This window comes from Hyla sarda, chromosome 2 (assembly GCF_029499605.1).
Source record: "Hyla sarda isolate aHylSar1 chromosome 2, aHylSar1.hap1, whole genome shotgun sequence".
In the NCBI taxonomy this organism is placed as follows: domain Eukaryota; kingdom Metazoa; phylum Chordata; class Amphibia; order Anura; family Hylidae; genus Hyla; species Hyla sarda.
The window spans coordinates 212,543,933-212,557,415 of NC_079190.1; the positions used below are offsets into that span (position 1 = coordinate 212,543,933).

At 41.4% G+C, this 13,483-nt stretch overlaps 1 protein-coding gene across 6 annotated transcripts in view; it reads right to left on the minus strand.

Moving 5' to 3' along the window:
* CBLB (Cbl proto-oncogene B) overlaps positions 1–13,483 on the minus strand; it is a 207,124-nt gene that overhangs the window by 131,551 nt on the left and 62,090 nt on the right. For 4 of the 6 annotated variants that reach the window (XM_056556288.1, XM_056556287.1, XM_056556290.1 and 1 more), the window contains exon 2: positions 5,360–5,610. The exons of 1 other annotated variant lie outside the window; for it this stretch is intronic. In XM_056556288.1, the coding sequence (XP_056412263.1) occupies positions 5,360–5,610 (251 nt within the window). Of the gene's footprint in view, positions 1–5,275; positions 5,296–5,359; positions 5,611–13,483 lie in introns of those variants that run through there. One more of the 6 variants, XM_056556291.1, reaches the window with a different exon arrangement.

Here is a 13,483-nt window from a genome sequence, read left to right on the forward strand (position 1 = left end):
CTGAAGGGGCTGAAGTAAAAGGGTACCCAGAAGGGGACCCTGTGCGAAAGATGCTAACCTATCCAGGAAAGGCACTTGATTTAATGATTGAGCATTTGGGGCATAAATATTAGCTATGGTGACTATTTGGTCAAGAATCTTACGTTTGACAAAAATGTCCAAAAGGACATCCAAAACCTTATATAGGAGGGATATGTGAAAGGAAATATAAACCTCTTCGGTTTATACTTCAGGCTTCGTTTTATGGCACGAGACAGGATAGTAGCAATTACAAACATCAGGGAGAATGACCAAAATTAAAATGTTTATGCAATGCATGCAAGATCTGCAATCTCTTTTCCAGAAAATGAAAGCCCTTGAAGTTAGGGCGCACTATTTTAAGATCAGCCATCAGCAGGGGAGATAATAGCAATAAGATAATATGAGAAAAATCATCACAGAGTGGAAAGTACATAACAGTAAATAAGAATAGGAGAACAAAAATAGCAACAGTTCGTGCCAAGGTACTACAGAGGACAGCTCTAGCAGTGTAAAAAGTACATGAAACTAGCAAGCCCCTAGTGGGGGGAAAACATGACCATAGACAGGGAAAATCTCAGTCTAAGAATACACTATACAACATAGTCAATAAAGGACGAAGGCCCTTTTTAGAATATGTGTAGTAGAAAACTCAATGTGGTTTAAAGGAAAACTGTCACTAAACTCCCCCCACGTTAACCAGAGGTACTGGCTGGTACTGCAGGGGACGCTGATCAATATGCTGCCTACCATGCCCAGATCCGTCAAGCCTTTCGCCCGTTATCTTCATTTTTTAAGATATGCAAATCATTTTCTAACTGGCACGGGCGGAGTTACTGCCTTCATCTGACACTGTGACTTCAGCGCCGCTCGTCCGCAGGACTGCCCAGCTTATGCATTTTCATGCCCTCCCTCCGCATCTCAGTCTCCACCCCGCTCTGTATGTGACTCCACAGCGCATTTGCCGGCTTACTGCACCTTTACTTACTACACCCTTTACTGCAGCTCACTCCGCTGGGTCGTTTTTTTTTTTTTTTAGTTGAGGGCATGCCAGGAGTTGGAGTTTTGCAACAACTGGAGACACACTGGTTGCTCCAGGAACACTTGACTGAAGTTTTGTTTTATTCATTTAAGAGGCTAAAAACTATATAGAAATCAATCTACATATTCTTCCATAAAATGTACTTTTTCACAACAAGTAAGAAAGCACAAGCCATATGAAGTTTTGTAAAAATGGTGCTTAAAACTACTGTATAATCATCTGGTTATTCTAAGAACGTTCTGAGAAAAAAGCTGCGGATGAATAACACTCAATGATTAGATAGGAGCTGCAGTACACGTCCATAACAATGCAGCAGAAGCTGGGAAGAGGCTGATATGAAAATGTAGAGATACACAGGCAGACAAATGGGATCCATTTAGCTGCAGAGATACCCAAAGTATCTAAACGTAACATAAAGAAGACTGGTCTAGTGTAATACCTCCCACTAGCTTTATGTGTTTTAAGTCAGAATATGTTTGAAATAAAGTTATTAACATTACTTTATCAACTGTACTGCCAGACACGTTTCCTGCTGATCTGATATAGTCGCTCTATTTTCATAGTAGAAGGATACATAAAAGCATTGCAATGCTGCAGCAACAAATACTAGTTAAAGTGGAACTCCGGTGGAAACAAGTAAAAACAAATGTTTTCAAATCAACTGGTGCCTGAAAGTTAAACAGATTTGTAAGTTACTTCTATTAAAAAAATCTTAATCCTTCCAGTACTTATTAGCTGTTATAAAAAAGAGAAATTTGTGAATTTCTTTTCTGACAAAAGTGTTCTCTGCTGACACCTCTGTCCGGGTCAGGAACTGTCCAGATTAGAATCATATCCCCATAGAAAACCTCTCCTGCTCTGCACAGTTAATGACACAGACAGGTGTCAGTCGAGAGCACTGTTGTCAGACACAAATAACTTCACAAATTTCTCTGCAGTATATCTGTAGTATACAGCAACTGATAAGTACTGGAAGGGTTAAAGGGGTATTCCAGGAATTTTTTTATTTGACTATGCTACAGGGGCTGTAAAGTTAGTGAAGTTCATAATATAGTGTCTGTACCTGTGTGTGACGGTTTTCTAACAATTCTTATGTGATTTTCACCCCATATTTATTTTTACCAGCATACAAAATGACTGTTGTCTCAGACTTTTCCCAGGTTGCAGTGCGGCCGAGACCTGACTCACTAGTCAGCTGATGACGGGGAGGCTGTCTGCTTCAATGGGTGGAGGGATCAATCTGCAACTAATGCAACAGCTGTAGGCCCCCTGATGGGTGGGGTGGCTGATGTGTGGGAGGGAGGAAAATGGAATTATGGGATTTGTAGGCAAAGAAGAAAACTCAAAAAGGAAATACCAGGTCACAAAAAGCTAGCCACAGTGTTATGGTAATCTTACAACATAGCCATTTAGCCCCAAGACAAGCCCAGATTCTTCCTAAACATGTCCATTACTGTCTGCCAGGTATGTACTAAAATCACCTTATGGTGGAGAACTCCTTTAAGATTTTTAAATATAAAAGTGATTTACTAATCTGTTTAACTTTCTTGCACCAGTTGATCTGAAAAAAAAAAAAAAAAAAAAAAAAAAAATTCCACCGGAGTTCCCCTTTAAAAGGACTGACATCTAGTACAAAGCAAAAAACGCAACAAAAAAACAACACAAAAAAAACTGCCCTGTCATTTTGCAATCCCAAGATGCTGTTTTTTGTGGCATAGGGCGAAAACGCGCATTTGGGGCTGGAGGTGAGATGTCTCTCCAGTGCACAGTCCATTCCTGTTATTGCTTTGTATATGTAGGTTGTCAGCTTCCCCTTTCATGCAATTTATGTTTGCTTACAGGTATATGCTTAATTTATCTAAATCTTTATATTTGTGACTCTGTTCCTTTTCATTTATTTGTTATCACCATGGACATCCCCCCCATTTATTGTTTGTGCTACTAGCCGTACCTGAGCATACCTTTTTTCGTATGTGTGTTTTTGTATTTATGTATTCTGTTGTAGTTTTGCTTTTTTTGTGTTCTTTTAACCAATTAAATGTATTACTAATTCATGATAATCTACATCATGTGGTTTATTTTTTGGTGGTGATCCTTTGCAGAATTAAGGAGGGAAAAAAAAACACCACAAAAACCACCAATACTAAACCCACATGGCATTTTTTTTTTGCCTCCCATAGACGTCTATGGGAGAAAAATGCCAAGAGTTCATAAAATAAAATAAAAAATTGAAAATGTAAAAAAAAAAGAAACACCATAGTCTTAAAGGGGTACTCCGCCCCTGGCATCTTATCCCCTATCCAAAGGAGCCGTGACGTAATGATGCGTCGGCCCCTGTATTGCCAGTCATTACGTGCAGAGCGAACTCACTCTGCACAGTAATGATAGCGGGGTGCTGCAGCAGCGAACCCCGGGGTCCCCAGCAGCGGGACCCCGGCGATCTGACATCTTATCCCCTATCCTTTGGATAGGGGATAAGATGTCAAGGGGCGGAGTACCCCTTTAACATGCTGCCATTTTCGAAAACTGCCACTGTGCCCAAAACCGCAAAAAATGCCCAAGATAACTAAAAAAAAAAGCGGGTATGGCATGTCATAAATTCCAATTGACTTCCAGCTAACATAAAAAAAATAAAATGCTGTGAGCCAGTTGTGGCATTTTTTGGGACATTTAAAAAGTGGAAACCTTGCCCCTCGCTAGCTCAGAAGCTCTTTTAACAGCATGGGAGTATCCAGACAGATCCGTTATACATATACCCACATGAAAAGAAGAAAAAAAAAAGATATACTGCAAATCAGTTATACATACTTACCTGTTAAAAGGGGTACTCTGCTGCTAGACATGTTATCCCCTATCCAAAGGTCCTCAGCGGCCGGACCCCTGCAATCCCTCCCACAGCATCCCAGTCATCCAGTACCTGGATTACTAGTGAACACAGCTGTCACGTACCCTTCCATAGACATGAATGGAGGGGATACGGGATAACATGTATAGGAGCAGAGTACTCCTTTAACCTCTTGGGGACCATGCGCATACCTGTACCAGGGGTGTGGAAATTTTTATAAATAACTACTTGTCCACGGGACTAAAATGGAGCAAAATCTACTTGTCCCTTATGACGATCCACTTGTCCGGGCCAATTTGCGCTTTTACGCTTTCATTTTTTCCTCCTCGCCCTATAACAGCCATAACTACCTGCTATAATGATACCTTTTAATTGTTCCTTAACATATTCTCTGGACCAAAAAAAATTATATATTTTATATATATATATATATATATATATGTGTGTGTGAATTAACCCCTTCCATACTAAAAGTTTAAAACACCCCCCCTTTTACCAAACTCCATATAAAAATATGTAAACATAATAAAAATAAACATATGTGGTATCACCGCGTGCATAAATGTCTAAACTATAAAAATATAATGTTAATTAAGCCACACGCTCAATGGCGTATACGTAAGAAATTCCAAAGTCCAAAATTGCGTATTTTTTGTCATTTTGTATACCCTAAAAAAATAATAAAATAATGCCACAACTGGCTCACAACAATGGTACCAATAAAAAAAAAAAAAAAATCAGATCACGGTGGAAAAAATTTGCCCTCATACATCCCTGTATGCAAAAAAATAAAAATAAAAGTTATAGGGGTCAGGCGATGACAATTTTAAACATACAAATTTGGGTGCATACAAATTTTGGTACATAAATTGGGTATCTTTGTAACCGTATGGACCTACAGAATAAAGACAAGGTGTCATTTTTACCAAAAAGTGCACTGCGTAGAATCAGGAGCCCCCAAAAGTTACAAAATTTTGCTCCCCAAATATTTTTTCTCTGGTTACACCATAGATTTTGTGGTGAAATGATTGATATTACAAAATAAAATTGTTGCGTAGAGAAAAAAATAAAAAAAAAGGCCTCATATGGGTCTGTAGGTGGAAAATTGAAAGCTTTATGATTTTTAGAATGTGAGGCGGAAAAACTAGTGTGCAAAAATGAAAAATCCTTAAGGGGTTAATCAAATATATGCAAGGTGGCATACATTTTTTTTGTTTTCACAGGATCCTGCCCTGCTCCATCCAGCAGAATAAAGCAAACCCGAAAATAGTCATTGTCGCAACAGCAGCTAACAACCATCATCTTCGCACATCTATAGGAACCAAACTTTCACTATAGGTTAGAAGAATCTAATGTACAAAGTGACTTACCTCTCCTGTGATTGTTCTTCGTACATCTATAGGAACCAAACTTTCACTATAGGTTAGAAGAATCTAATGTACAAAGTGACTTACCTCTCCTGTGATTGTTCTTCGTACATTCTCTCCTTCCCTTCCTTGAAGAGTCTAATGGCTCGCTTGGATTTTTTCATCAGGCTGTCAATGTAGATTTTAAAATATTCATTTTCACTCAGCTGCATAAGTTTCTGGTTGTCATCGTACTTGCTCAAAATAAGTCTCAAATGTTGATATGTGTCAGGTAAAATATCAAGTATATAAGGAGGGCTGTTCTTCAGCTGAAGCTTTGGACTTTGGCATAATCTTACCTGGAATAGAAAATCATAATGGAACAATCACATTTCCATTAAGCAGAGCTAGATAAGGGAATAAATACAGTACAGCAATATCGAAATACCTACATTTGTGTTTTGATAAAAGAGAACAACTTAAAGCACTTGTATACATGTCCTATATTTATCAATCTGTCAACAACCAATCACAGCTCAGCTTTCATTTTACCTGAGCTGTGATTGGTTGTTATTTGGCAGATTGATATATCTGGCCAACAGTGTGCTTGAGTGGGGCAGCCATGCTGAAATATGTGGGAGCGTCCTCTATGTATGTTTTGTCACGTCAAGCCCCTACAACAGTGTCTATCTACAGTATGTGCTTAAAGGGTTAACTCAACTGCCTCAGTGTTCGGAACATTGGCCCTCATTTACTATTGCCAACCCAACATGTCTGCGCCAGAATTTGCACTCTCCATTTTGTTAAGAAAACCCGAAAAAGGGGCGTGGCCGTCGGGAAAACGGGGCGTGGTTACAAAAAAAGGCCGTGTTCCCGACATTTTCACAAAAACCCAACATTATTTACTAAGGTTTCCACATAAAATGTAGTGGATTTGAGCTGAGGAAAACCCTACAGATCAGAGCATGTGTAAAAAAGCCAAGTGTAGGGAAACATTAGTAAATACCATGGAAAATAAATTGTAGGAAATTAAACCCCACAAAGAAACCTACACTCCACTCTTAGTAAATAAGGGTCATTTTGTTCCAAAAGCTGAGTGCGGGCACCAGGGCTCGTCATGGCCAAGCCCCCTTGTGATTTCACACTACTCCCCCTCCCATAGAATTGCATTGAGGGGCGCGGTTTGAGGTCACCAGGGGCATGGCTGTGACACCAGGGGCGTACTCAGCGTTTGGAACAAAATGTTCTGGACACTGAGGCAGTGGAATACCCCTTTAAGCCTTCATATGCCAGCACTCGCTTGGAGCCATTGGATCCATAAACAAAGCAATAGTGTCACGGAATGCCTCCAATTCCACAAATAGGCTGCTGGTGGTGGTCGTCTGTTTCTGAGACTATGGGGGAGATTTATGAAAACCTGTGCCGAGAATAAGTTCACCAGTTGCCAATAGCAACCAATCACATCTCTTGTTTTTCAGGGGCCTTTTTAAAAATGAATGAAGCAATGCACAGGTTTTGATAAATCTCCTCCTTAGTGATGTCTGCGCAGTGTACTGTTTCTATACAGTTTTTCGGTAATATGTAGATTTAACAATAGTAAGGTCCATGTGGAAAACACTAAAACAAGTAATCCACAGTCAATATTTTAGTACTTTTTTTGCTCTTTTTGGTATCTTTAAATAAGGTGCAGTTTTCCCCACTATAGTTTTATGGCTAGATAATACAAAAAACTCCTTTTCTGGCACCCAAAGAATGGTACAGCCCATACCTAGGATAGATGCAGTCATACTGTGCCATTTCTGTCTCTGACACAATCCTTTAGGTGGGTGGGAACCAGCATATTCACAAGAAGCAGACTTGTTGTTACAGAAAATGCCTGCAGCATGTATGTCTATGAGGTTGTTTTACAAACATGTGCATGCATTTCTCTGAATTTTTGCCATTTTTGAACATACCCTAAAATTACTTAACCCCTTAAGGACTTGGGACGTACCTGTACGTCCTGAGCCCGCTCCCGGTGTTAAAAACGGGGTCACGGCGTGACCCAGCATCACACGGGGTCAGTCCCGGCTGCTAATTATAGCCGGGACCCTGGGCTAACAGCGTGCGGCCCGATCGTTGTGTCGCGTGCTGTTAACCCTTCAGAGGCGCCGATCAAAGTTGACCGCCGCATCTGAAAACGAAAGTAAACGCTTTCCGGCAGCTCAGTCGGGCTGATCGGGACATCGCGATTTTATCGCAATGTCCCGATCAGCCCGACTGAGCTGCCGGGAAGCGTTTACTTTCGTTTTCTTGCGATCAGCTAAGATGCAGGCGGAGGTCTCCTTACCTGTGTCTGCGGTGTCCGATCGGGGTTTGATTGCTCCAAGCCTGAGCTACAGGCTTGAGCAATCGAGCCTCTATCTCGCTGATCCGTGCAGAACTATGGCTTTGCAGGGATCAGCATAAGAGATCAGTGTGTGCAGTGTTATAGGTCCCTATGGGAGCTATAGCACTGCAAAAAGAAAGTGAAATTTTTTTTTTTTACAAAGGTCATTTAACCCCTTCCCTAATAAAAGTTCAAATCACCCCCCTTTTCCAATAAAAAAAAAAAAACTGTGTAAATAAAAATAAACATGTGGTATCGCCACGTGCGTAAATGTCCGAACTATAAAAATATATCATTAATTAAACCGCACGGTCAATGGCGTACGCGCAAAAAAAATTCCAAAGTCCAAAATAACGTATTTTTGGTCGCTTTTTATATCATGAAAAAAAATAAATAAAAAGTGATCAAAAAGTCCGATCAATACAAAAATTGTACCGCTAAAAACGTCAGATCACGGCGCAAAAATGAGCCCTCATACCGCCCCAGAAAAATTAAAAAGTTATAGCGGTCAGAAGATGAAAATTTTAAACGTATACATTTTCCTGCATGTAGTTATGATTTTTTTCAGAAGTACAACAAAATCAAACCTATATAAGCAGGGTATCATTTTAACCGTATGGACCTACAGAATAAGGATCAGGTGTCATTTTTACTGAAAAATGTACTGTGTAGAAACGGAAGCCCCCAAAAGTTACAAAATGGCGTTTTTTCTTCAATTTTGTGGCACAATTATTTTTTTTTACGTTTTGCTGTAGATTTTTGGGTAAAAATGACTGATTTCACTGCAAAGTAGAATTGGTGGTGCAAAAAATAAGCCATCATATGGATTCTTAGGTGCAAAATTGAAAGGGTTATGATTTTTAAAAGGTGAGGAGGAAAAAAACGAAAGTGCAAAAACCGGAAACCCCTCAGTCCTTAAGGGGTTAAAATAGTAGCCAGCCTGTTCGCTTGACAGCTATAACGTGTAACTTTCTATAACGTGCTTGCTCCACTTGACAGAGTGTGCATGTGTTTTCAGTGATCTACGTTTTCTGTGCTCGATTGTTAAGGGCTTTCTAAGGCAGGAATCACCGAGCCAGGGAAGTCCGAGGAGCAGTGGTAAGGCCTGAGTTTCTTCGACCACTCATTGTCACCCCGCAATTACATTATGGAGGGGAAGCGATGGGTCCACTAGACCAGCAATTACCTTAATTAAAGGTTTAAATGCAGTCATCGCTATTGAGCACAACATTTACCCAGTTAAATGACAGACATTGGAGCGATCTTCGAAGTCCATCATTACCAGCAGATGTCAGCTGCTGACAGTTGCGGGCATCTGGCATGTAATGACGCAGACCCATCGCGCAAGCCCGTGCCATATTTCACTCACCCATGACATACTGGTACATCAATGCAATAGCATTACATTGATCTCTGTAAGCCATCTAATGATGGCTTATGATAGGCTCCTGGGGGATCATGTGGGAAATTAAAGGGCTATTCCAGGCAAAACCTTTTTTTATATATATCAACTGGCTCTGGAAAGTTAAACAGATTTGTAAATTACTTCTATTAAAAAATCTTAATCCTTCCAATAGTTATTAGCTTCTGAATTTTTCTGTCTAACTGCTCAATGATAATGTCACGTCCCGGGAGCTGTGCATGATGGGAGAATATCCCAATAGGAACTGCACAGCTCCCGGAACGTGAGTCATCAGAAAGCAGTTAGACAGAAAACAACAACTCAACTTCAGAAGCTAATAACTATTGGAAGGATTAAGATTTTTTAATAGAAGTAATTTACAAATCTGTTTAACTTTCCGGAGCCAGTTGATATATATATATATATATAAAAATTTTTTGGCATGGAATACCCCTTTAAACATGCTGCTCACCCCCCAAAAAATACATTATATAGGCAATACTGCCCATTTGTAGCCAATTTTCTTCTAATGTACATACACACACTAATGGAGAGCGACAACACATGTGACTACTCCTCCACATTCAGAAAGCTCTGTAGCATAAAAGAAAGATAAGAGAGAGAATAGGCACAACCGTACACAAAATGTGAATAGAACAGGGGTGGGGCTGTCCTTTTGTTATATTTCTAACAATTTAAATAAAAAATGCAAAACATGCTTTCTGATCACACCTGTCATCGGCTTTTGTATAGAAACAAATGAAAAATATGTAAAAAAAATAAATAAAATACTCAAAAACCCAACAACCTTGACAAAACAAAAAAAAAAAAGGTGCAGCTGTAACTCAATGGTGGTAAATCAATCAATAGTGCTATAAAAAGTCTACCCCTGACCTATACTGCAAAAAGGAGTTCACACGTCCATCTTTAGTATTACCGTATATACTCGAGTATAAGCTGTCCAGAATATAAGCTGAGGCCCCTAATTTCACCCCAAAAACCCAGGAAAAGTTATTGACTCGACTATAAGCCTAGGGTGGGAAATACATCATCCTCCAGACCCCCCGTCATTAACATCCCAGTCATCATCCCCCCCTAGTCATCATGCCCCCTCGTCATCATCACCGCCAGCCAATGGCTGTCCAGGCATGCTGGGAGTTGTAGTTTTGCAACATCTGGAGGTCTGCAGGTTGAAGACCACTGATAAGGGATTGACAGGCGGAGATGGACGGCCATCCCCTCACAGCTAAAGCCAGAAATGTTTTTTTGTTCACTCGAGTATAAGCCGAGGGGGGCGTTTTCAGCACGAAAAATCGTGCTGAAAAACTCGGCTTATACTCGAGTATATACGGTAGTGATAACACACTACAGAGCAAAATGGCAAAACAGCAACAGAAGGAGGTGAACGAGGACCAGAAAACAGCAAGGACAGAATAATGTGGAGAATGGTAGGATATCATACATATTCTGTCTCAGTACACAGTGTAAGCTCTATGTTATAACACTGATCCATTGTGATAGAACAGTATATGCAGGGCACATTATGTCAAACTAAATGGCACACTATTACATTATACATAATAGAACTGAATGGAAAACCAAGGAAATCTGCTCAGGGAATCACCTGCTGGCTGGTTAACACTGCAAACCCTTCAGGAGGTTTTCATTTAGCCAAAAGTTCAGCCTATGCTAACATATTCAAATATGACTTGTTTCTGTTCTTTGAATTCTTTATTCTCATTCACCCATTTAGAAAAGTTTTTTTTTTTTTAAACTGCATGGCACTTAAATGGTTATATTTCCTGTAGACATCCAAGAAATGATATAGAGGAATAACTACAGTTCTCTGATTCTTTAGTGCGTAGTATCATTGCTCTAAAGCAATGAGTCAGTCCCGGGGGTTTGGCGGGGGAGGTCGTAACAGGACAGGCAAACCAAGCAATTTTGCTTGGGGCCCCGAGCAGAGCCGGTGTTTGCCCATCCTGTAGCGACGGGGCAATTCCCCCCCATCACTATTAACTCCCTGCAGCCCCGAGTCAAGTTAAAAACGCAGGGCCGCCGGGACATAGCACACGCCGGGACATCACAGACGTCCCGTGCGTGCGCCCATGGAAATTAAGGTGCAGAGGAATGAGGAAGACGTGCGTTGACCAGCTTGGTAAGTGACCAGCGGCACGTCATCTTCGGTGTTCCGACCACCAGTCCCGAGACCTACTGCTATAGCCGGAGGGGTGGTCGGAGCACTGAAGTGGGCAGTACAAAGGCTACTGTATATGGCTGGAGGCTGTATGTCTGTGGGGGAACACTGCCTACATCAGTGGTCTTCAACCTGTGGACCTCCAGATGTTGCAAAACTACAACTCTCAGCATGCCCGGACACCCGTTGGCTGTCCGGGCATGCTGGGAGTTGTAGTTTTGCAACATCTGGAGGTCCGCAAGTTGAAGACCACTGGCCTGCCTAATGTGGGGGGGAATACTGCCTGCCTAATGTGGGGGAACTCTGCCTGCCAAATGTGGGGGAAACACTGCCTGCCTAATGTGGGGGAAACACTGCCTGCCTAATGTGGGGGGGGAACACTGCCTGCCTAATGTGGGGGGGGAACACTGCCTGCCTAATGTGGGGGGGGAACACTGCCTGCCTAATGTGGGGGGGAACACTGCCTGCCTAATGTGGGGGGGAACACTGCCTGCCTAATGTGGGGGGGGGGAACACTGCCTGCCTAATGTGGGGGGAACACTGCCTGCCTAATGTGGGGGGAACACTGCCTGCCTAATGTGGGGGGAACACTGCCAGCCTAATGTGGGGGAACACTGCCAGCCTAATGTGGGGGAACACTGCCTGCCTAATGTGGGGGAACACTGCCTGCCTAATGTGGGGGAACACTGCCTGCCTAATGTGGGGGAACACTGCCTGCCTAATGTGGGGGAACACTGCCTGCCTAATGTGGGGGAACACTGCCTGCCTAATGTGGGGGAACACTGCCTGCCTAATGTGGGGGAACACTGCCTGCCTAATGTGGGGGAACACTGCCATTGTTGCGAAAATGACATGAGAGTGGCACTTGCCAAGGTAAAGCCGTGCATTTCTGAACAGCAGAAGTCACACTGATTTGCATTAAATATTCATTAGGTTTTTGTGTAAATATCATGTTCTCATGGTTTTGTTCTTTGTTCTTAATGGTTTTGTTCATTTTGTGCACCTATGTATCAATATATACTTAAATATATACCTCCTATGTTTTGGATTTGAAAAAAATCATATTTTATTTCTCCAATTAAGAGGGGTTCGGTGAATGCGCATATGAAACAGGTGGGGTTCAGTACCTCCAACAAGGTTAAGAACCACTGCTCTAAAGTCTAGGAAGTCTTCAGGCTATAATAACATGTTGTAATTTACCATGTTTTGGCTGTATTTTCGAAGAATCGCCGTAAACCTTGATTTGTGCCATTATAGTACAATAGTGGCCTTTTCTTGCGATTTTGGGAAAATCACAGCAAAAATGCAGAAAAAAAACCCTGCAAAAATGCAAAGAGTATACACAGCCTCAGAGGAGGAGTATAACTATAGATTCTGATCCCATAGAGACAGCAGCAGTATAAAGATGAAGCTGGGTGGGGAGGGGTCTGTGAGCAGACAGGGGAGGATGTCATCCTGTAGGTCACAGGAAGTCAGCTGACCCAGGACAAACCACATCTTCTGACACATTAAACACTTATGTGTGGCTCAGACTGGTGATCACATGATCCAGTTACAGTAATGTATTGATGCAGCTAACCTGGTATTTCTGAATAGAGAAAAAATCCATAGTATGTGGATGAGATTTATAAAAGTATTGTGCTCCAAGGAGACAAACTATAGGAACTACCATATTAATGTAAAAAAAAATTATGCACATGACAAAAGGAAACATTACACCTACATGTAGGTAGATTCTGTACCGGTTCCCTATGTAAATCAGACTTCAGTGTCTATAGGACCTATCACCACCTGGGAAACCTTATGAAAACTAAAAGATGAAAACATTCTCAAACATAAATAGGAAATGTAAGGCATTTCCTCTGATTTAGTAATATAACTTTGGCCCTTTCAAAAACCTTTGACATGATTCACTGTCTCCTCAGCATGGTGTGCTTGCTGCAAGCACTTGTCCTCCCCTAGCAAATTAACCCTTTACAAATAGCGATGTCTGTCTAACTGGGAAAAGTTGGTCTATTTTGCAAGTTTTATGATTAACTGTGTCTTCTCACTACCTGCGACTGACATAGAGTCAAAGCTGCCCATCAGAAGTAGTGCAGGTGACTTCGCCATGGCTTTATTGGTCTTAAAATTAAAAGGGATATTCCGGAATGGCAAAGTATTCCACTTAACCCAACATAAAAAGTGAACCTCTCACTAATATACATTTGTGTGGTGTCCCAGCACCAATGGCTGTCCTGTGGCTTCGGGCAGCCTTGCAGGATA